Source organism: Centruroides vittatus, unplaced genomic scaffold (genome assembly GCF_030686945.1).
Source record: "Centruroides vittatus isolate TY-2023 unplaced genomic scaffold, ASM3068694v2 scaffold_1172, whole genome shotgun sequence".
NCBI lineage: Eukaryota > Metazoa > Arthropoda > Arachnida > Scorpiones > Buthidae > Centruroides > Centruroides vittatus.
Genome location: NW_027122672.1, coordinates 1,334,979 through 1,361,059, shown reverse-complemented (window position 1 = coordinate 1,361,059; position 26,081 = coordinate 1,334,979). Strand labels below are relative to the sequence as shown.

The 26,081-nt window shown below is 35.5% G+C and overlaps 1 protein-coding gene across 3 annotated transcripts in view; it reads left to right on the top strand.

The window, feature by feature from the left end:
* Positions 1-382: 382 nt before the first annotated feature.
* LOC136986769 (phospholipid-transporting ATPase ABCA3-like) overlaps positions 383-26,081 on the top strand; it is an 83,707-nt gene continuing 58,008 nt past the window's right edge. For all 3 annotated transcript variants that reach the window (XM_067284371.1, XM_067284370.1, XM_067284368.1), the window contains exons 1-4: positions 383-510; positions 13,727-14,086; positions 14,849-14,979; positions 22,650-22,788. In XM_067284371.1, coding sequence (XP_067140472.1) covers positions 13,747-14,086; positions 14,849-14,979; positions 22,650-22,788 — 610 coding nt within the window. In that variant the 5' untranslated portion in view covers positions 383-510; positions 13,727-13,746. The remainder of the gene's footprint in view (positions 511-13,726; positions 14,087-14,848; positions 14,980-22,649; positions 22,789-26,081) is intronic.

Here is a 26,081-nt window from a genome sequence, read left to right as displayed (position 1 = left end):
CTAGAAAACTAGTTCCTATTTAGATGTAAGACACTTGAAGAAATGTTACAAAAATTCACGTCGTCAGCCCGTTAGTTAGGTGCGAATTCGGGATCAACTGTGGTATTCAATGATTTATAACCGCAATTCGGGTTTTCTTTACGTGTTTAACAGAATACAGGAGCCAGTTTTTAATTAAAAGTCCATCTGAGCAGCATCCCTTTTGGCAGATCGCATTATGTTAACTTATGCCATCAATCCAATCCAATTCAGATAAATTTTATTATTCATATTACAAAAGATGAGCCTATATTTTTGTTATTTTATTTCAATTTTTATAAATTAATAACGATACATAATCGTAGAAATAAAATAAATTATCATTTAAAATATTATATAATTTTAAAAAGAAAACTACGTAATCAAAATTTGAATTTAAAGAACAAAATATTACAATGTTCTAGGCAAATTTATCAGAATTTATCTTAGAATGCAATATAAATTACGGATGAACCTAATTTGTATTTAAAGGTATTAATAATATAATTTTTTTTTCATTTTTATCAATAAGATATAAAGTTATAAAATATATAAAAGTTTAGTCTAGTGTATAAATTTTTCATGAATGATCTGTCTCGAATATGTCGGGACCCTTCCCTCACCGCCCGGTCGTCTCCATTGTGAGCCTGGCCAAATCAATGATGGACCTGGGAAAAAAAGCCCTTTTAGTGCTCACAAATCGGAAAAATTCAAAAATGAGCACTTATCGTCATTCAACGCCATTTCATAAATAAATATATTTCAACTCTGATTTTGATGTTATTAAAAATAAATTTTAAACCCTAATTTAAATATTCTTAATCTAACAAAAAATAAGGCCCCGTTGGACTTCAATAAGCCCTAGGCCCCGAAAAACCTAGATCCGTCCCCGAACAATTTTTGAAATGGAATACAGTAGAGCGCCGATAAGTGGAACGTCGGTAAGTGGAATGGTCGGAAAGTGGAACGATTTTCAGTCGGACTGTGTCGTGCTGAATCGAATGTTTTTGATACTAAATTTACTTCTAAAGTATAATTGTCATGTTTTTTATATTCTTTAATATATTTATTTTGTTTGTACAAAATGCAGAAATAATTTTTAACGATACGATAGCCTCGATGATTATTATAAAAATTTTCGTTAGGCTTAAAATCGACGAAAATTCAACACGAAGCGACACGCAACGGAGAAAAATTCAACAGGAAGCGATACGCAACGGAGAAAAATTTGAACATCGGACAGGTTAATGTATTTTTTCGTACAAAGTCGGAAACTGGAACAAATCATTAACTGGAAGGACCCCAGTCCCCAATTGGTTCCATTTATCGACGCTCTACTGTATTTCAAAACTTGGAATGCAGCGTTCGAAAACATAATTTTAAATATGAATTTAAAATGAGGAATACAAAAACGCAAAATGAAATAAATTAAAGATAAATAAGTATTAAATAAAACGTGCCCAGCAAAAATTATATAAACAAAATCTAACACCTTATCTTCGCTGAGAAAGATAAATAAGTAACAAAAATAAATAAATAACAATACTGACAGCAGTTAACGAAAATAATAAATAAGATACAGTATGTAGGCATGTTATTTAACTCTTTCCGCCCTGTGGGCACTAAGAGGGCCTCTTTTAGCAAGTTCATTACGGGTTTGGCCAGGCCCACAATGGGGCCCGACATATTCCGAAAAATTCCTGGGGATTAATCGACTCGGTCCAGATTCGAACCTGGATCTGAGGGCGGTAAGCTGACACCTTGACCGCACGGCCATTCGGCTCGGCTGTCAATGTAGCAGAGTGGATGCGAACTACGAGTTTCTATATTGTAAATTTTTTTAATATTGAATTTCCATGAAATATAACATACTAAAATAAACTAAGATAACAAGAAAAACAGACGTATTGAAAATACCATTTGAGAACCAGCAATTGGGAATAAAAAAAGACTTTAACGTTATCGCAAAAAAGGAACCTAAACGTTTGACTCAAAGAGCAGAAATACGACATTGAAAAAGGGCTTTGCAACACACCATATTGTCCAAGATGGCACAACTAGAAGACTCTACAGTTAAATGGAATGAGGCTGATACCATTAACCTCTTAACAGTAAGGGACGTAAATAGACGTCCAAGGCGATCGAGTGGCAGTGGTGAGGGACGTCTATAGACGTTAAAAAATTCTTATAAAATACCTGGACCATTTCGTGAAGTCGTAGAATTTTCACGAGTAGTTGGGTTCTCCAACTTTGTTTTGGAATATCCTTTAGTTCTCGAGAAATTACAATAAAAGAGAGAAAATTAAAATAAATATGAAATTTTAGACGGCCATCTATCGACATAAATCGAATTTAAATTTCCCGCCGTCATCTGATTGGTTGAAAAAATTAATATTTTTAATTGGCTCGCGTCAGAAAAAAGTAGGTGTGACTTCTGTAAATGACGCTATCGGGAGTGCACCGATGCAACCGGAAAAAGTAAACAGCCTACGTCATTAGTCTAACGGTCCTTGTCTGACCTACTTTTCGTAGAATCAACATTGGAGTAAGCTGTAGTAAAACGTAGTAGTTTATAGTAAAACGGTCTTCTCTAATATTCATAGTACTTTGTAAAGCTTGGATTTCAATTTAATAAGTATTATTTAGTTCAGAAACATTATAAATACATCATTAAGTAGGAGAATAACGAAAAACTTTATTTTTTAGTATAATACAATTTACAAAATCGAAAGTTCGTATATCGTAATATTATAAAAAACTACATCGAAACATACAAAGTCACCTAATTTACTTAAATTCAGTTCATTATACAACTGTCGATACTCTTGCCTTCCTCAGTTTCCTCAAACAAAATTCGAAAACTTCAATTAATCCTATAAATATTTAAGCGCCATTACTATTCGAATTAACTGTAATTACAAATATAACTGAAAAATATTTGCGACATAAACCCTAGGCAATAATTATCAAAACAAAATTCTTCAAGTATAAATTTTTCTGATCGAGTAATATGTAAGAATAGTTTTATCTATTAGTCTTGCCATATTCTACTTTCTATGTTCACATCCATTTGGTTTCATCTAATTACACTTTAAATGTAAAAAAATCTACCAACAAATTAATTTGCTAATAAAGAGACTACTTGCTAATTGAACTTTGTATTCTTCTTTGACGTAGTTCTAGGTTTTAGCACTAAATTGGTAGACACGTCTAAATAACACGCTTGTAAACACTAAAAACCATAAATGTCTCGAAATTAGAACTAGATAATTATATGCAGAAATAAATTAGTACACCTATAATACATGCCTTCATTTACATCCAAACAAAGATCAGTTCTCGCAAATTGTCGAAAAATAAATTATTTTCAACTTTTCTTTCTGTAAAGTAGCATATTCTGAAAAACAAGTTCTATATTCAGAGTAAAATTTCCACCTTTTATCCGTTAAAAACAACGCAAAATCTATGAATCCACGTAATAAAAATTTATCGCAGTGAACTTCGAAAAAACGAGAAACACAGAAAAACCAAACCGCACTCTATTAAATTTTGCCGCCAATTGATTCATATAGAGATGCTCCTGTAAAAATTTTATCACATGACAAAAAGTTTTAGAATACAGTGGTGCCTCGTATAACGTACGCCTCGAATAACGGACGCTGCGAACAACGGACTTTCTGTTTGGCCGTTACGTGACTCGAGCAACGGACTGGCTGCGAACAACGGACTTTTCGGCATAATTGGTGACTGCTCCATGGGTGCGTTCTTTAATAGCGGTCGCTCTGCGTCTCCGCTACTACAGGAGTGCGCTGCTGTTTGTAGGCATTTAGGAACGACGGTGAAAGAAAGAAAGATGGCGGCGCCCGCACTATCGATAGTATCGTGATGGAGGAATCTATAATTCTAAAATATGAGCTTTTAAAGTCAAAAGAAGGGTCCCAATTGTAAAATTTAACCATAAAATAAATTATTTGTTGAAAGAGCATTCAAAATAGCCTCGAAAAAAAATTCGTAAAGACACTTACATCACCGCGTGCGCTAACTCGCGCTTTCACAATTTCTAAATTCTCATTCATAAAACCACATAATGGACCCGGAATCGAAACTATCTGAGTCATGGAGGACGCCATGTTGCTTTCCACCGTAAACTACTGCTACGAGCGGCAGTTTTTGCCGTTCGACGGCGCGCACTCCCACCGGAATGTAGGAACGCATACCGCAGGAATTTTTAAACGAATGTCGCTGGCGCAGAGTTACGCAGAGCAATAAAAGAACGCACTCCATGTTCATTTTTTTATGATACAGTACGATTATTTTATGCTGCGGCAAATATTACAAATATGCGGCAAATTATTACAAATATGCAAATTAGATATGAGATAGGTCACTAGGAAATCTTCCGCCAAGATAAAAATAGCTTTCGGTCACGTGCTCACCAAGAAATATGTTTAAAATTTAATTTTTCAGCTTACATAAACCGTACAATAAATGAGTATTTCTTCGAAAGAAGTCGATATACACGAATAAATAATAATTATTTAATAATGCTTTTATCCATTTTAAGTTGATATTGTAAAAATTAAGCCATTTAATTTGTGTGGCTTTTATAATTTAGAGCAGGGGTGTCCAACCTTTTTGTTTCATTGGGCCGCATTGGAAGAAGTCATGGAGTTATGGGCCACAAGTATATATAATATACTTGTGGCCCAATCCTTAAATAAACAAGTACATTTAAGGATTAACATATTTAGATTGTAGTAATAAGTATTAAAACTTTATCAGGAAAAAAAATATTTAAAAAAATTACTTCTACAGACACTTTCGATTTTTACTTAGAAATAGATAAATTCATCTATTATAAGGAGACAAACAAAAATTTATTTGAAAAACACAAATATTTGTTTTATTTGGGTCTCTAATTAATAAAAAACGACGAAACACCCTTTTAAAGTGCATTTTTATTCGACTAATATATTTGTAAATAATATATAGCCCAAAAAGTAGCCAATGCGCCAAATGATATTTTTACGCCAAAGTGAAAAAGGTAGCCAAATTTGGCGCAAAGTAGCCAAATCTTGCAATACTGGACGGAATACTAAATAAAGCTGGAGTTGGGACTCAAAGGATTATGGACCCAAATGCAGGGAAAGGAGAGGAAAAACAAAAGATAAAGAAGTGAGGAAGGTTGGAAAATTAATATTTGTCAATATTTGCATAACAGAAGATCTATTTAACCTTTCTCACTACTTTTCATCTTTTGGCCTTTCTTTGTTTTTCCTTGATTTGGGGTCTATAATCCTTTCAGTCACAACTCCAGCTTTATTTAGTATTCCTTCCTCATTCACACATTTCCAAATATTTAAAAATATTTCTTTTCCACTCAAAAATAAAATATGTATAAACGTTTACGGCTTTGTGAAACTTCTTTGTTAAATTTATGCTGTTGAAATAAATAAATAATAAAAAAATATAAAAAATTGTCGGTTTTGTTTACACGTTTATTGGGCCGCATGCTGCCCGCGGGCCGCGGGTTGGACACCCCTGATTTAGAGTTTCCGAGTATTTTACTGTGAAATTCAATTTAGTAACAGAAACAAAGTTAGGTTATTAAGTATAAACAGCACAATACAATAATTTATACGTAAGTTGAGTGTAAATACAGAAAAAAATCGACTTATATCAAAGATAGGACAAACAAGCTTACATCCCCAGAACAGAGCTTATAATTCGTTGTTATTTTCAGCCTGTTTCTACTTCGATTGTTTTATGTTGGTAAAAAGTTGATATTTTAAGATAAAAGTACATCTTCTTAGTGAAGAAAGATAAAAGTATCGAAATATAATATTCACACACACAAAAATATTCATGTATGTCGAAATTATAAATGTATTTTTTTTTTTTTCGATATTTGAAATAATATCATGAGAAAAACATTAGATATATGGAATACAGGCCATAAACAATTTCTTTCTGTCAAATAAATTATGGATTAAACTGGTTTATTTAGAAAAATTCAATCGCAAATAACTGACGTTAAATATACAGAGGGTGCAGTATGTTTTTTATGTGAAAATATCTGCGTTTACAAATTAACAGAATTATTAGTTTTTATACACATTATTATGCTATAATCTAGGAAACTATGTTTAATAAGACATACTGCAGAAAGGATAATAAAGGATAGTCAGTCATTGTAACTAATGTATTATTGAAAGTTTCATTCATATAGATAATTAATTTTATCAAGAAACATTTCTCCAAAAGAAAATTGTCGATATTTTACGTAAATATAAGTAAATTTTATTATATTTTTAATAAAAACACATTTTTTCCCCACGCATGGGGTCTTTCCCCTACCTCTTACCCTTATACTTGGAACATTCCATTTCATAATTTGATGTAATAATAACGTTTAAAATGACTTTTAAATAAAATAATAATACTTAGAGTAGGTTAATATATATTGTCATGGGTCTCAGGTGTATTCAAAATAAAGTAATAATGGATATAGTAATACTTTGTCACATGCTCCACGTGTTAAAGTTTGCATCTGTAATTGAAGGTAATATATAAGGAAACAAAATGTTTATATTATCAATAGTTCTAAAAGATATCTTATTTTCACGTAGAAAAACAAAATACGACAGAAGAAACAGACAATCACTCGATATGTCTATCGAGGACATTCTATAATTCATTCCAAATTTCTAATATCGACATACATGAATATTTTTGTGTGTGTGAATATTATATTTCGATACTTTTATCTTTCTTCACTAAGAAGATGTACTTTTATCTTAAAATATCAACTTTTTACCAACATAAAACAATCGAAGTAGAAACAGGCTGAAAATAACAACGAATTATAAGCTCTGTTCTGGGGATGTAAGCTTGTTTGTCCCATCTTTGATATAAGTCGATTTTTTTCTGTATTTACACTCAACTTACGTATAAATTATTGTATTGTGCTGTTTATACTTAATAACCTAACTTTGTTTCTGTTTACTAAATTGAATTTCACAGTAAAATACTCGGAAACTCTAAATTATAAAAGCCACACAGATTAAATGGCTTAATTTTTACAATATCAACTTAAAATGGATAAAAGCATTATTAAATAATTATTATTTATTCGTGTATATCGACTTCTTTCGAAGAAATACTCATTTATTGTACGGTTTATGTAAGCTGAAAAATTAAATTTTAAACATATTTCTTGGTGAGCACGTGACCGAAAGCTATTTTTATCTTGGCGGAGATTTCCTAGTGACCTATCTCATATCTAATTTGCATATTTGTAATAATATTTGTGATAATCTTTATTAAACAGATCTAGACATTTTATATTATTTATATTTGACTGGATTAATTATATAATTATATAAAATTGTCAGTGTTTAGTGGGAAAGCTTCAATCGCATTGACGTCGTAAGTTTTCCCATGACGTATAGTCGGCGGGAGAATTTACGCAGTGATCTTTTTTATATCTAATTTGCATAATTATAGTGGTAAATTATTAATCTTTATTAAACAGATTTAGTTATTGTGTATTAATTAAATTCATCGGTTTTTGTGGAAGAATTCTTTAAAACTTTTAGCGTTTATTTAGAAACTTTTTGTCACCCGATGACATTGGACAAGAGCATTTTCGTTTTGTCTATTGGATATGATCAGTTCGCGCCAGATTTCGTAGAGTGCGGTTTGATGTTTGTATTTTCTCATTATTTTTTGAAGTTCGCTACGATAAATTTTTATTACGTGGATTGATAGGTTTTGCGTTGATTGCAATGGATATTTTAAGGCGTAAAGTTTACTGTGAATTAGTTCTAAATTCAGAAAGAAAAGTTGAAAATAATTTATTTTTCGACAATTAACGAGAACTGATCTTTGGATATAATACTTGGATATAAGTGGAAGTATGTATTATTGGACTACTAATTTATTTGTGCATATAATTATGTAGTTCTAGTTTCGAAACATTTGTTTTTTAGTATTTATAAGCGTGTTATTTAGACATGTGTACCAATTTAGTGCTAAAACGTAGAACTACATCAAAGATCGATTAGAGGTTTTTTAGAAAAACTTATACTTTAACAATTTGATTTGATTATTATGGTTAGTGTTTATGTGTATTGTTGTACTGTAAATTACTTCGTTTTACTATGTTAGAGAAAGTAGGTCGTATATTGGATTGCCGACGTAGACTTCGCTTTTTCAGAGTGAAGCGGACCCTCTCAGTGAAGTGTGTTGTGAGCTACGCGAATACCGATTACAAAGAATCTTGGATTTTGAAAAAAAACAGAACCTTTAATTTGCGTGATAATATACAGGAACTTATAGGATGCCAGCAATACAAAAAAATCTCTCTTCCCGACACATAAATATATACACCTTATAACTAATTATAACTAAATTAGGATAATGGGACAATGAGGACGAATAAAGTAAAAGAATAGACTGAAAGAGAAAATGGTACCCAAATTTTTACAACGTTATCACGGTGCGTTATATACAATGGTTGGTGGACCTCTTCTTAATCACGAACGATGTAACTTCGTCACTAAAACGTAAAGTACTTGACCGATGGGGACAAAAAAATATTCTTGATCTTCTCTTCTTTCGATCCGAATTTTTCTACGTTCCTTCGTACTTCTTTGTTCTCTCCACGTGGTCCCAAAAATGTAGTGGAGAGCTACCTCTCGCGTCTTTCCTTCTCGAGTCTTGGCCAAAGAATGACCTCCTTCGTCCCCGTTATAGCCTGAGGGCCGCATACCGTTCACTGTCCTAAGGGGCCACCTGCTGTTGAGCCATTATGCACCGGTCAGGAGAAAATACCAAGAAGGGAAGATAATAGTACTAGGAAGGAGGAAGGAAAATATATTCTAATATACAATAAAATACGTTAGACTAATTAAAACTATACATTACAATAATGGCGTTTAGCCACAGTGTTTTAGGGAAGTTATGCATTTTTTTTCTGATGCATGCCAATGATGAATATTGATTTCAGAATTAAATATTGGTCAATGACGATCTCATATGTAATAAATCTGAAGATGAATATAAAAATATTTCTACATTTTTTTCATTGTTGTTGTTTCTTAAAGTTTAATTTATTTAAATTTATTATACGTAAAGTAAGTTTATTTACCAAATGCTAATATTTTAAACCGCTTTAATATTTCGGTGTAAATTTGAACAACGAATTTTAAAATTTTAAATAAAAGATATACTGAAATTTTCTTTTATTTACAATGATTACGTCACTTCTACAGAAAGTAGAACACGAGACGACCTTCACCCACATTTCAGTCTGGGGGAAAAGCCGCCAGGCGTCATAGTTATAAACATAACAACTTTTACGTCATCTACCGTTACGGATGAAATTCGTTAACTGTCAATTACATTTTCTTGCATTTGATTCGCAGGTTGAAAAAAATTGTCATGACTTAAATGCCTAAAACTTTAAAATATTATATAAAATTGAAAATAAATTCAAAACTTTTGAAAAAATCGTAACGAATGGAAAATCAAAAAAGAATTTAATATAAATTTGAAAAAAAAATTTTAGCAAAAAAATACCGCGAAAAAAATTCATATATAAAAAAATTATGTGACAATAAAGAACGATTTTTTCTTTACAAGACGTAACTGTTTAAAATTTTTTTTTCCTAAACGGAAACGAGAAAAACGCGTGGGAAAATTCTTAAAAAATTTCCCACGCTTCTACTTCACAACTAACTGGTAGCGCGGCGTCTGACTGTTCCACTGTTAAGAGGTTAATGTTCTCCATTTTCCCACATTGGCAATGAGCAAAGAAAAAATTAAAATTTATAAAAGCAAATTAATTGATGGTTGTATTAATGCCAGTGATACAGTCGGGTTACTTTTAACATGGAAATTAAACATAAAAAAGGAACTGCAAGGTAGGAACTCGTAGTTTGCGTCCACTCTTCCATATACAATACATACTGTATCTTTATTATTTTATTATTTTTATATTAATTGCTGTCAGTATTATTATTTATTTATCTTTGTTACTTATTATTTATTATATTGTGGCGATACGCCATATTGTTGTATATATATGTAGCGTAAGCCTAATATTAAGTTTCCTTAATCTTTTGTTCTATATCTTTTCTTCGAATTTTCTAACGGTCTTTTCTTTCCACTGGTGGGGGCGCAATTTCGAGGAAGAACACCGGAAACGAAGGGTGTAAAACGAAATACCCTGAGGCAAGTCAGGGAGTGGTGTGGGTCATTCTTGGGCTAGCGTTCGAGAGAGGCAGATGGAGAGAAGGTCAAGATTGCCGATTAGCAGGACGGAGGGACCTTAAGTTGTCTGCAAGAAGACGAACGAGATAGACTGACGACAAAGAATTGAAGGACTTCTGATCGTCAGGATCATCAAGTTCAGAGATATAGAGAGGACAGTTGAAAGCGGATCGAGCGAAATTCCCCGTTTTAGAAGAGTGACGATCTACGGAAGACCCGGGTACCCCACCAAATCTTTTTCTTCTTCTCACCTCTTCTCTCTTCCTTTCCTTTTGTTTTCTAGTTAGTAAGTTAGTTTAGGATAGGTTAAGTTAGTTGTAATACTTCGGAAAATATCTAAACAAAGAAAAGTCATTGTCGCGAACACGTGTTCCCATCTTTTGTTATCACAAAGTTACTACGTACCAATTTTCTGTACATTGGAATTGCCTGGTTGGGATCCGAAAGAATCGCGTGTACATAGAGCTGCTCGGACTGTTAATAAAATACCATTTTTGTGTAAATAAATCTTGTATTTATTGTGCGTCTATCCTGTACACCACAATATTTTACGTTTCTGTATTCTTTATTTTAAATTCGTGTGTTCCTATTTGTAAGATTATTTCAGGCGCCGTACGATGTACGATAATGGGTTAATGTTACCCTAGGTATACGAAATGGCGGCTCGTCTCCGATTCCAGCAATCAGAAGACAGGAAACAGTGGGGATGCACGTTCTAACCTAACCTAATCTATTCTAATAAATTACCATAATTATTAGCAACCAAATTATTAGAATATGTTAGGTTAGGTTAGAACGTGCATCCCTACTGTTTCCTGTCTTCTGATTGCTGGAATTGGAGACGAGCTGCCATTTTGTATACATAGGGTAACATTAACCGGATAATTCCTGTACGATAATTTCAGAAACATGCCTTACTCCCAAAATAACCGTTAATTATTGAAAAAAATCCAATTCGCAACGACCATTTTTGTACGCATCGCCTTCTCGTTGATATTTCGTTTAGTTTTATTCATTTAAAAAAACTTTTTAAAAATCTTTTGTATATTTTATAGAAATTCTGGCAAATCGAAAATTTTTTACAAATGTTTTTACAATTTTATTTCTCCCTTTCTAACTTGGCATCCTCATGATTCGTGCGCCTGGAGCAGTTTGCTCCAACTGCCGCGGAGAAGCTACGCCTGCGTTCTCGGTTGTAAGGCGCACTTTTTCCCTATTTTTCGAGACTGCTAACTGCTATACTTTTAGACTGACTGATAAAATGTTCAAATTGAAAAGCAAAGAAATTTGTTCGTTTGTTTGTTTTGTTAAGTTATGGCAATGCATCGCTTGGGTGATCTGCCTAAGGGGATGCCTCCATGGAGGTCTTTTTAAGGGTAACTGGCCCCTATTTGGGGGTTACGGACATGAGGAAAACCTGGAAAACTGCACGTGGCCAGCCCGTCTGGGAGAGGTGCAAAACTACGACCAAACTCCCAGTGTTTAGGAATTGCTTGGCCATTGGTGGGCCTAACGAAATTTGTACAAATGAACATTCTGTTGAAATGTCATTACACTTCTGCTTATAGATACAGTATATTTTATTGCAGAGTAGTTTTCATCAAGTGAGTTGACTAGAACTGAGGGTTTTTTTCACATAGGGCAACATTTTTTAAATTAGAGATGGTGACCATTATAGGGGTGGACTAAAAATTTCAGATGGTTGTAATAATTTGGAAAAACTAAAGTTTATGCTTATGAAATAAATACAGTTTATGAAGGAGTGTGTTGCATATTTATTAATGTTTGATATGTTGAAATTGTATGGAAAAATGAAAATTTTAGATTTTGCCCATTCAGAGATTTGATTTTCACACTATAAGAGGGAGTTGTGAAAACTTCATTGTAAAATAGGGTCTAAAAATGTATGTAAGAGGTTACAGATAAAAAAAGACGAGTAAAAGTTTCTTCTAGTAGTGAGACTAGTGATCTTTATCATGTATTTCTTAATTATCTGCAATAAACAGAGACCAAGATTAAAACGATTCACTTTATTTGCCTACTTACGATGCATTTTGGATTGATATTATTTAATCCCTCTTCAGGCTTACAGCTCCAGTGTCCAAGGTTCTCTTGTCTCGCTACTCAACTTCACATTTGCCACCTGAGAATTTTCTCAGAAAGGAATGTTTTCTGTTGTTTCCTACTGGAAAGGATGTTTAGAGAGAATTGCAACTATTTAGAAAAAATTGCTTAGACTGTAGTTTCAAGTGACTAATTTAATTTTTAATGTAATTTGTTATTAAGTTATAAGAGATTATACCTTACATGCCTTGTATGTTCATTCTTAGTCATGTTTTCATTAGAAGGAAAATAGGCAAACCATCCCACCATCCATTTTAATCTCTCTGTCATTTATTGTGTGTTCATTTGTGGGTTTCTTTCATGCTTGTCCTGAAGTAGAAAAGACTGGCATCATGAAAAATCTTACATATAAAGAGTTACTAAATTACATAGCACACTGTTATAATTAGATATATCAGTTTAATTATTTATTGAGAATAAAGGTAATAGCAACTTATTTTTAGTTTAACTAAGAATCAAAGAGAATATTTTTTTGTAATTTGAATTTTGCCAATTAATTTATGTTAATAAGTTTACTTCTCTAATGATCTTAACATTTACACCTATCTATTTTCTTGGAAGCAAAAAACAAGTATAATCCTGAATATTGTATGGACTCAACTGTTGATAGTTTTTGTACTCCTAATGATGAACTGAGAGGATGAAAATACTTGGAATTAAGAAAGGTATTCATTTGATCTGCAAGAAAGCAGAAAAATGTAGAGATTTATTTATGTTTTTGTGATGGTTTAATGGAATGCATTAAGTTATTCAGATTTAACTTTCGCTTCTTTAATTATGAGGAATAAAAAAATTTGGTTAATGTTACTTTAGGCGCCAAGATGGCGGCTCGTCTCTGATTCCAGCAAGGAAACAGTGGGACACAGGTTCTAACTTAACCTAACCTAACCTAACCTATTCTAATAAATTATCATAGTTATTAGCAACCAAATTATTAGAATAGGTTAGAACATGCGTCCCACTGTTTCCTTGCTGGAATCAGAAATGAGCTGCCATCTTGGCATCTAAGGTAACATTAACCAAAAAGGGGTTAATATAAAATCTCAATTTTGTGATAAAGTACAATAGCTGTAATGATAAGCAACAAATTGTTTTCTATGGATATTTACTCAACATGGCAAACTGAGTGCTTTACTTAACATTGAGCATAATTTAGTAGATTGAATTATCATCAGGGAAGAGTTTAGGTTTTAATCTTTTGTAATTTTTTTTATAATTATTCAATTATATTATAATTTTTATCATAGAAAGCTTTATAAATATAACATATTTTTTCATACAAACAAATTTTTTAATTCTATTTTTACAGATTGACTAATAAACTTCATAATGAAATTAATTGCAAAAGGACTTTCCATAAAACTCAACCATCTGTATATTTTACTATGGAAAAACTTTATTCAACAATACAGACACCCTTTTGTGACTTTATTGGAGCTTATTGTACCATTGTTTTTCTCAGCACTCGTCTTATGGATGCGTGGAGAAATAAAGTCATTGTATATTCATGAACCAACTGTATATGAAAGTTTTTCTGTAGATTCTCTTCCAGATAATCTAACTCCATTGGCAGATACATCAGGCATGGTATATTTTACTCCAACTAGTTCTCATGTTATCGAAATAATGAAAAATGTCAAAAATAAATTAAAAGGATTACGTATTAAAGGTAAAGCAATTAAATTTCAAACACTTCTTTTCTTTTGTAAGAAGAATTAGGCTGCAATTTTAAAAAATTGTAGACCTATAAATTCCCACTGTCGCCTGTTGCCTGTCCTTCCTTAGAACGGTGTTAGAGAGATGAAAGTTGAGACAAGATATGGAAAGCTTGGAGGCAGGAGACCCCAATTAATTATACTTTTATATGTATATATTTTTGAATTGAATATCACATGCCTTCTGGTGTACACCAGAAGTCACATGATTTCAATTCAAAACTTTCCCCAGAACCGAGTTACATAGATGAATGGCATGACTCCGTTGTTATCGGGAAAAGTATTATGTACCATACAGGAGCAAGACACTACTAATTTGAGATTGAGAGCATATATTTTAAATTAAATAAAGTAAACATAGGATTAAAAATTGCATCCTGTCATTGTGAATAACTTTTTGCTCATTTGATTATAATTTTAATTTCTTTATATATTATTTTTCCAAAATAAATGCAAGATCTCAAAATATTATAAAATTTATTTATATAATATTAGAATGGATACTGCCTATGTTCTGTTCTCTAGGCTGCTCCATTAAAGCAGTGTGCTTTTCATTATATTTAATTTTAAAAAAGTTAAAAATTTTTTATAATGGTGGATAGAGATTTTTATTAATAAAACAAATAATTCTCAATTCATAAACTAGCTTAATAATTATCCTTTGAAAATCTTTTTGAACTGTTTTCATCTAAAATAGTTTTATATTTTATTTAAAGGATTTAAGACGGAAAATATCTTAGAAAAAGTCTATTTATCTGATCATTTAGCAGCACCTCTCGTATTTGGAAGTATTGTCTTTCCTGATGAAGTAAACAATACTTTCTTTGGATGCAATGTACAAGTAAAGGTATTATATAAAATTTAATTATTATAAATTAAATAACATTTATATAACTTATATTTATAAAGTCTATTTTCCTATATTTTCTAATTTAATATAATAACATTATTTGATTGAAATTTGATGCATTGTATAAAACAATATGAAATGAGATTTAATAACTGGATGTTGATTTTAATATTTTTACTATTGATATACATCTGTTGTAATAAATGTACAATCTTTGAGCAGATCACACACTAAAATAAACAGCCTATTTTTTCTAATTATTTTTGTATTTACATCTATAATGTATACATTTTTATCTCATTTATCATTGAATTTCAGTTGCCTCATGATAAATGAATTATATTGAATAACTGAAATAGATAATAAAACAAAAATATTATTATGTAAAAGAAAATTATACATTCAAATTTTAAAGGTTTTAAAAGTCTTTGAAATAGAATGATTAAAAAGTCTATTTTAACATCTAGCTTATTACATTATTTAGTTTGTAGGCTTTGGTCGTTTGCCACTACAATCCTTTGTCTAGTCGAAGGTAGCTGAGCTCTTGTCGAACACACCTAAACTGTCTCGTGGCAGGTCGAAAAAGGCGCGGAGAGATGACAAAACCTGACGTCATCCTCTCCAGGCCCACTGGTGGCAACTGTAGGCGTTAGCGCCTCAGTACTCCCCCGCGAGTGTTAACGATACTTCAGGTTGAAGCGTACCCGTCGTCCGGAGCGGGTTGTGACGGGTGGTTGGGTCGTCTCTAGGTCTGTTGGTGGTGGGGGTCCCTCTTCCGTGCTGGTTGGGACAGAAGTTGTAGGGTCGGCGACAAAGGCTGGTTTGAGGCGGTCGATAGTAACCGTCACCTCCTTGCCGTTGATGTTAATCCTGAACGTTTTGTCGGAGCGCTGGAGTACTTGGAACGGACCATCGTATGGGGGCTGTAGAGGTTTACGTATGGCATCGTGGCGTACGAAGACGTGGGAGCAGGTCTGTAGGTCGTGGAACACAAACGTTTGGTGGTTGCCGTGCTTGCGCGGTGAGACGGGGCGCAGTCGTCGCATCCTGCCCCGGAGATCGGAGACGAAATCGGACGCGTCAACTGTGTTGTCGTTGTTGTTGACAAAGAATTCTCCGGGCAAGCGCAGCGTTTGTCCGTAGACCAGCTCGGCTGCGGTTGCGTTGATGTCGTCCTTGTACGCGGTCCGGACTCCCAAGAGCACGATGGGTAGGTCGTCTGTCCAGCGGTCAGAAGAGTGGCACCTGATCGCTGCCTTGAGTTGCCTGTGGAATCGCTCGATGATTCCGTTGGCGGCTGGGTGAAAGGCGGTGGTGCGGATTCTCGACGTACCTGTCAGCGCTGTGAGTGCTTTGAACAGGTGGGACTCAAATTGTTGTCCCTGATCAGTCGTTAGCCGCTGTGGAACGCCAAAACGAGCAATCCAGCCATCAAAAAATGTTTTGGCTACGGCGGCAGCTGTGATCTCCGACATGGGAAATGCTTCCGGCCAACGGGAGAAACGGTCGATTGCCGTAAGGCAATATGTGAAGCCGTTGGATGGCGAAAGCGGTCCAACGATGTCAATGTGGACGTGGTCGAATCGCTGATTTGGCGGGGCAATGATCCAGTCGGTGAGACGGTGTGCCGGGTGATCTTGTTCTTCTGGCACGCAATACAGCTACGCACGAACTTTTTGCAGTCACGCTCGATGTCGGGCCACACGAAGGACTTTTTAACGAGGCGGCATGTGGCTCTCACCCGGGGTGTGACAACCCGTGCAGTGAGGCAATCGCCTGCTGTCGGAAGTCTTTGGTGACAAAGGGACGGGCGTTGAGCGTGGATGTGTCACAGTAGAGTTGTGCCGTGGTGTTCGGAATGGTGATTCGTTTAAGCTGGAGACCTGTATTGGAACGGAGGAGCTGTCCCAGTTCGTCATCAGACTCTTGGGCGGAGGCGAGTGCTTGGAAGTCGATCGCCTGTGTGATAGGCTCTATTCGAGACAAGGCATCTGCAGGGATGTTGTTTGTACCCTCGACGTGACGGATGTCCGTGGTGAATTGTGATATGAAGTCTAAATAGCGAAACTGTCGGGGTGATGCCCTTTCAGGTTTCTGTTTCAGGGCGAAGGTCAGCGGCTTGTGATCGGTGAATAGAGTGAACTGCCTTCCCTCGAGCATGTGTTTAAATTTCTTGACGGCAGAGTAGGCAGCGTACAGCTCCCGGTCGTATGCGGACCACTTTTTCTGGGGTTCCGATAGTTTCTGGCTGAAAAATGCCAACGGCTGCCAGTGTCCGTCGATCCTCTGCTGTAAAGATGCTCCTACGGCGGTGGATGATGCATCAACCATTAGGGAGAGATGCGCGTTTCGTGACGGGTGGGCTAGGAGTGCGGCACTAGCAACGGCGTTCTTTACGTTGCGGAAAGCGCTGTCGGCATCGGAGGTCCACTCGAGGTGATCTTTCGGACTCGGGTTGCCCTGAAGCAGTTTGTTGAGTTCTGAAGTGATGAGAGCTGCATTGCGTATGAAGCGGCGATAGAAATTGACTAGTCCCAGGAATCGGCGTAGATCGCGGACGGTAGTTGGTCTAGAGAACTCGATAATTGCCTCGACTTTTTGCGGAAGTGGGCGGATTCCTTTTGGGTTGACCAGATACCCGAGGAATTGTACTTCTTGCTTTCCGAATACGCATTTTGATGCGTTGATTACAACACCGTAGTCACGAAGTTTGGTAAATAACTTGCGTAGGTGCTGCAGATGTTCAGTTTCATTCCGGGACGCTATAAGTATGTCGTCGATGAAGACGTAACAAAATTCGAGGTCACGAGTAACTTCGTCCATGAAGCGCTGGAATGTTTGCGCGGCGTTACACAAACCAAAAGACATGAAGTTAAACTCGTATAGTCCAAACGGTGTGGTGACGGTCGTCTTAGGGATATCCTCTGGAGCTATAGGGATGTGGTGGAAAGCACGGACAAGGTCAACGGTTGAGAAGTACCCACAACCGTGAAGAGTGGATGCGAAGTCTTCTATGTGAGGGACAGGATAACGGTCGGGTACAGTTCGTGCGTTGAGTAGACGGTAGTCACCGCAGGGTCGCCACTGGTCGTTCTTCTTTGGGACGAGGTGTAATGGCGATGACCAGCTGCTGGTGGACGGTCGGCAGATCCCTTGAGCGAGCATGAATTCGAACTCGCGCTTAGCCAGAATGTATTTGTCCGGCGCAAGTCGCCGGGGTTTGCAGCGCACTGGTTGTCCAGGCGTCGTGATAATATGATGGACGGTGGAGTGTCGGACGGGTGCGATGGTTGGAGATGGACGTGCTATCTCGGGAAACTCGCTCAGTAGTCGATGATAAGAAGAATTGCCAGCAATAGTTCGTACTGACGGTGAAGTGACGCTGAGGATATGTCCTTGGCTGACCAGTTTCGTTGTCGAGTCGATGAGACGTTTGCTGCGAAGGTCTGGGAGAAGTCCATAATGGGATAAAAAATCGGCACCGATCAATGGTTGTGTGACGTTGGCTACGATGAATCGCCATGTAAAGTTTCGTCGAAGAGAGAAGTCTGGCGTGATTGTTACGTAGCTGTATGTCTTGATTGCTGTGCCGTTCGCTGCGAAGAGTTGATAGTCTTCTGCGCGGCGCTTTGGAAGGCGTGAAGCTGGATAAACGGAGACATCGGTGCCAGTGTCGATTAAGAATGTGACTTTGGACGTACGATCCGTGATGAATAAGCGACGGCTTAAATTTTTGGAATCAGTCGCCGTCTCTACTGACTCCCGTTCTCGTTTCCCATCGAACAAGGTGGTCGGCAGCGTCGGGCATTCGCGCCAAATTTTGCATGGTACCAGCAGACATTGTTCGGGAAGGTGTTAGGTGGGGAGCGTCGACCGAGTCTTCCACGGCTCGAGGAACGGCGGCGAGGTGGAGAGCGGCCATATTGTCGTGACATCTCGGAGATTTGTTTTGAGAGTTCGGAGATTTGCACTTCGAGCGCGGCGATTCTGGGATCGACCGTGGCAGAGGCCGTAGACGTGGCGGAGATATTCGATGTCGAGGGGTACAATTCGCTAAGGCGGTCGGCGATCTTAGCGAGAGATTCGAGTGTGCCCTCGGATACGGTTAGTATCTTCTGTATATCGGTGGGAAGACGGGACAACCAAATACTTCTGAGTAGGTCCTCCGTAACCGTGTGACCTGCGAGAGTTCTTAAGCGTCGAAGGAATTGCGATGGCGTGCGGTCGCCGAGCTCTTCGGTACGTAGAAGCTTTTCGAGACGTTGGGCTTCGGACTGGGACATGCGGTCGATCAGTGCCCGTTTAATTGCTTTGTACTTGTCGGTATTCGGAGGAGTGGCCAAAATGTCCTGAACTTCGGTAGCCATACGTTCCGATAAACTCGCGACTACGTGGCTGTATTTCGTTTCGTCGTGGGATATATTAGCGAGGACGAATTGGCTCTCCAACTGGGCGAACCAGAGTGCTGGGTTCTCGGACCAAAATGGCGGCGGCTTGACGGCCACGTGGCCGACCACGGGTTCGCTCATTTTGTCACGTACCTGGTAAAATATTTGTTCTCCAAGCGAAATTGTGAATTCGATGAGTTTTAATGTCCGGCTCACCAATGTAGGCTATGGTCGTTTGCCACTACAATCCTTTGTCTAGTCGGAGGTAGCTGAGCTCTTGTCGAACACACCTGAACTGTCTCGTGGCAGGTCGAAAAAGGCGCGGAGAGATGACGAAACCTGACGTCATCCTCTCCAGGCCCACTGGTGGCGACTGTAGGCGTTAGCGCCTCAAGTTATTTCTAAGTGCTTGTTATTAATTTAATTTAATTTTAATTCATTATATGCCAATTTGGAATCAATCAGCTCAATTATATTAGCAGACAATCTGCAGTACCCATGGAATAAGGTATTAAAACAGAAAAAGTTAATTTAGAACTAAAAATTGGAATTTAATGTGTGCCAAAAGTAGCCAAAGCCAAAATCAACTACAAAAATGGATTTCTTTGTATTCCCTATTAAGGTAGAAAATCCAATAGAACCAGTTTTACTGGCTAACGATTCAGTGAATCTCACACTAAATTGTTGCAAAATTTCAATGTCTCAAAATATTTCTCATCAACTCCCTATAAAAACATATTGCACATCTGCAAACCCTATCAACATCTAATTCATTAAAATTCTCCAAGAAATTCAGGAGGATTTCGTATAATAAAAATCACTTTAGCATAATATATGTTACATGTTGTTATAAATTACTGTAGGAATATATTAATTCAAACTATTAGTGTTTTTTTGGGAGGGTTTTGTAATTTAAAAAAAATGTATTTATCTCTGTTCATTAAAGTAATAGTAATTAAGGAATATTTTGCCAATATCTAATTTAAATTAAGATATGTTATGCAAGATTATCTTTGCAAACAGAACAGCTATTGTGTTATTAGAACTAATAAGTGAGATCTTAAAATTATTTATCTTAGAGAGAGGTATCAAATTTATTACGGTGCTCTGTAGAATCAGTCAAAATCTTTGTGAAAAAAACTGAGTTTGGAAGATTAACTATTTAACAATTCAGTGCAGAAATCTTATATAATCATTTTTACTCTTAAAATGTACAGTATTTATTGACAAGACTATGTCTTGTTTATAAAATCGTACTGCCTGCTGTCTTATCAGCTTAGAGGTATAAAGGAGTACATGTCAGGAGTTGAAATTTGGCACAGAGTATTAGGTGCCCAAATCATGCCCACATTAAAAAAACCAGACTTGTAGGTAGTTGGGGGACTGAGAACCAAAACACAATAAAATACAAAATGACAACACTCTCTACAAACAGGTAGTAGTGTGAGATTTGTGCATGCGTTGCTCGTTGGTAAGTTGGAAATATGATTATTGTGAAATCGAATTTTGACAAATGAATCTTTGAAAAAACCCATTTACCTGTCCACGTTATTCCCCACATACTTCTGGTCACCACATGCTAACCTCAACCAATTGACCGGAGGTATCTCGTTTCGTCATCGGAACTTTTTGAAACTAGATGGACGTTGTCTCTCTCTCTTTACGTTAGTGGAGACCTTTCTCTTTCTGTAGGCCACCTTTGTCCTTCTAGACGACAAACAGGAGCATAACATTCGCACATCTACCTTCACCGAGAGTCCAACCCAAGAATGAACCTTCTTATCATTCTAGTAGCCTCAGGGACTTCACTTACCATTGTTAACGTGGTTCGTGGAAAGGATTATCCCACACACAGGAAGGAAATTTAATAGAAATTTTGGGAAAACAAAAGGTAGAACAAAGAAGGAAGAAAACTTAAAACTAAACGAATTCACCTGAATTCTTGGACACTGGACAAAATCACCTCACTGCCATCTCATTATCCTCACTCTTCAAGTGCCAGCCCAAAAGTGACTCTTTTAATTCCCTATGCCTTCAGGTAGCCTTATTTATGATGCATAGCAGAATTCTAAAAAGTGGCCCATACCTCCAAGGAGAAGAGTATTTAAGATTAGAAAGTTCTAGAAAGCGAAAGAAACAAAGAAGAGGAAAGATTTACAGAATAACAAAAGGACAAAAGGGCCATAAAATGGCATACAGCCACAATGGTTAAATTTCATGACATATTTCTACTTCATGTACACATCCATGTCAGATGCCATTTTGCCAGATTGCTATTGTGGTATTATCTGCTGCATGGCAACAAATTTACAGGATATTTACAGAAAAGTTCAAACTACTGCAATACTGATTGTTTGGCAATAGAATCTTGACTCTGTGGCTGTATGCCATATTTTGTATATATTAATTTTAGTTGTTGTTTTCTTTGTTTTATTGTTATATTTCTTCTAGAATTTTCTTTTCTAACCTTTTCCCCTTGGGTGGTGGTGACCAATTCTTAGAACAAAAAGAAAAAAAAGAGGCCCTAAGGGCTAAGAAATGGAGACACACTTACTCTTGGCTTGGATGTCGACAGGGAACGATGTGAAAGGTTGTGCTCCAGGTTGAAGATTGGTAATGACTGGAGACAAGAAGAGGATCTGAAAGACCAAAGAGTAACTCTGTCATAGTTATGATAGAGGTAGAAGCCCATACAAGACACTAAAGTAAGATTGACAATGAGAAACTATTTTTTTTCCCATGGAAACTAAAATTGGCATTCCACCTAAGTCATGAATTACTACAAAGCCCGGGTACCCAACTTTTTGCTAATTCTTATTTTTACATATTTTTTTCTTTATACCTATTACCTTCCGTCTTTCCTAGTTTTAAGATAGTATATAAACGTTAGTTATAGTTGTTTTTTAGTATTATCTGTACACATATATATGTTGCAAACAGCATACCAATTGTCATTTCTTGTTTTTTATCATTAACATAAGCTGTATTATATTTTTTGTGACTGTGGAGTTGGAATCTGAAAGAACCTTGTTCATCATATGCAAAAATAAAAATATTACTGTTACATAATTTTGTGTTTCCTTTTGTCAGTATATGTTCTTTTGCATGAACATCACACCTCTGATGTCATAGGCCAACAAATAAAATAGAAAGTGTTATTTTGGAGCAGTCCACATATTATAAAAAATAGTATTCAATTAATATATGATATTGAAATTAATTAGAAATAAAATAATGATTACCATATTGAATTTATAACATTTAATTAATTAATTTCAGATACGTCCAAGAGCTATTCCTAAAGGATTAATAAACACCATTGGAGAACCAAGTAGATCTTGGAAAACTTCAGAATCTTTCCCACTTATTCAAACTCCAGGTCCAAGAGCTAAGAATTTTTCTACAGGAGGTGATCCAGGTAAATTAACTTTGCATAAATTTTAAAAATTTATTAGCACATATAGTAAATATTCATTTAAATTAAATTTTGGTATGTTCTAAAATAATTCTAATTTTATAATAAATATCAGATTTATTTTACATTGTAATCCAATATAAAAAGTGATCTGTTTGGGTGGTGATAATTTGAAAGTTGTGTTATAATAAACACATTAGTTGCATGAAACTCAAATTCTACTACAATACAATGCAAAGCAAATTGGGAGTTTCATTGGGTAGTTTTGTCATACAGCAAAAGTTAAAATGGTATTGATCATGGAACACAATTCTAAGTTTGTTCTTTGGCATGAAAAGTTTGAGAGTGTGACAGCTGTTAAACACAACTTTTGTTGTGTTTTTGGTTTCAGGATGATGTCTAAGTACAATTGCATAATGTGTTAGTGTTGCTCATCTGAAGAAGTGGAGTCAGTCATGAAGCAATACTATGTGAAGCTATCCTGAGAAAGAAACCCACAACTTCACTGCATTAATGCATAGCCTGAGGAAAAGTCTATTTTGATTGTTTTTGCAGTTAATTCTGTTGAACACATAAATGCTATTGGTTGACATTACCTGTAAATGTACTCATAGTATGTATACATAGCAATAGAACTATATTTTCAGGCAAAGGTGGAACAACTTAACTTCTGACTTTGGTTCAAAATTCTAATGCAGATCTCTCCTCCCAACACCACTCCACTGAAAAGGAGGAATCATTATGATCATGAGTCATAGCTTGTTGCTTGACTTTTTTGGGCCCTGTTGGCTCTGAACCCTGAGTTGGACAAACTGCTTTGCTCCATTGTAGTTCCACTGATGTTTTCAAGTAACATTGAATAATGCATTGACATCTTGTCAACTCCAAAGATAGTGGCCATTTTCACTTTTGTCACATGACAAAACTATATGCTGAAACTCCTGCCTTACCTCACTGTTGTTGTAGCAGAAGTTCAACTTAATTAATACAACTGATGTGTTTATTATGATACAACTTTTAAATAATGGTTCACCGGGGTTCACCCCACTCAAATGGTTCACCATGTATTGCATTAGTTTAAAGTTTTATCAATTTTAATGTTTTTGATAAACTGAAACAAAGCATAACTCAACATCTTTTTCAAATTTGGTAATCAATATATTTAAAATTTTTTTTTGAAAATTATTAATGTTAATATATTGATTATCAAGTTGAAAAAATCATATAGTAAAATACATAAAAAAATTAAATAATTGTAAGTTTTAAAGAGTGATAAGTTAATTTTTAGAATTTCTAAATACAGTGGTACCTCATATTTTAAATTTAATTCATTCTACGAGGCTTTTTGAACTCTGAGTCAATTTTTCTATCAGAAATAACAAAGTGAATTAAGCCATTCCCAGACCCTAAACAATACCTATTTTCATAAATTTAAAACAGCAAATAGACATAATTTAAGGCAAAAAGAACACAGTTAAATGCTCTAAGTAATACATTAAAACTCAAAACCAATAAATAAAATATATCACTACTGTATAATAAAATAAAAATTGCATTTACTGGTTGTAGACCATCAACTTTGGCATCTTAAGCATGGCTGTCAGATCCACCACATGTACTGCTTTCATGCATTGCAGTAAGTTCCTTTTTCATCTCAATCATCAATATTATAACTTTCATCCTTAGATTTTGTTGCTTACACATACCTCTCAGATGCCATGGGTAATAAGTAAAGTTTATACTGGGTTGAACAGAAAGGTTTTGCATATTTTAACAGCTGTTATTACTTACAATAGATGTGTGTGATTTTATAGGTTATTACTTTCTCAACACAAAGTTCAGTTAACATCAAATCCAATATTCACAATAATCAGACTGTATTCAAATATTACAACACTTTAGGTTCCCATTACACTCAGATGTTTTGTCTTTTTGCAACAATTACATATCCGTCTAATCTGCAAATTTTTTTACATGACAATACTACTGTCAGTAGACAATCAAAAACGTGGAAGAGGCGGTGTTAGTATGTGAAATTCTTCAAATTTTCTTGTTCCATAATCGCTGTCTTCTCCTGGTTGTCTCATCAATTGGAATAGTCTGTTGACTTCTGTAACTTCTTTTGCACAATCCCAGGTCACCGGTTGCTTTCATGTTCTTCCCGTAATGGCATCGAAAATAAGAGCTTTTCTCTCTCAACCTGGGCAGTGTTCAGTAATGCAGAACATCTAAGTTAGAATTCTGAGTGGCTTAGTGGGCTGAGCTAAGAATGTTCTGAGCATCATCGATTGAATGATTATTCTTAGACAATTGGGCAAAATGGTGGACAAAGTTAAAATTATGTTTGCAACAATTGTCACAAACAAACTGGTCGAAAAGGATGAAGTAACCAATACAATTATTGAAATGAAAGCTGCATCAGATCGTGATAAAATTAATGAAGCAATTATTAATTGTAATCAACGAAATGGACCGTTGTCTTCCATTAAAATGTATTCAGAATCTGTTATACCAAAGTATTATAATTTTACATTTCAAAGTCATTTTAGAATGAGTTAATGATTCAATGAGAGAATAACATTGTAATTGTTATAATAAAATGTGTTGCAAATCCATGTCCATCTTGCAAATCGTACAATGAGACAAAAACAATGACGGCACTAGTAGAAGTTAGCATAGATAAAAGAAGCCGACTGAACTAGCTAGAATTCTAGCAGTGGGAGGAGTCAAGCAGTAGCTAGAAATGAGTTCAACATTGCAGCTTAACTAGACTTAGCAAGAATTCTTCATTACTGAACATGGCCCAGGAGTCAATATATACCCCCTCCTGCTCCCCTGATGGGTTTATTGCCCCTCCATGTTCTTCCTGTAATGGCACCGAAATAATGGGTAATGGAACTGTGGCTTTGTTAAACCTTATTTATCTTCTTTACTTTCCTTATACTATCTTCCTGTAGTAAAACTTTACTTCCGTTTTCTGTTTACTTAACCACGCGGCAGTTAGTCGACACATGTGGCCTGGACGGTAATAAAACTGTGAGGTTAACGAGCAGTATAAAGACAAAGAAACGAAATTGAGAGGAACAAAACACAATGAGTTTTATTTCTACGCTCGTAAATAAACAGGATACAGGGGATACCAACAACACCTCCCACCGACAATACACGAGAGAGAATACCGAATCTGGTACAGAAATTTTCCCGACAATATCTCTTAAAATATAAACCTTAATCCTAGTGTACAATAAAAATCCCCGACAATATTACTTAAATTATAAAATTAAAACTATTATACA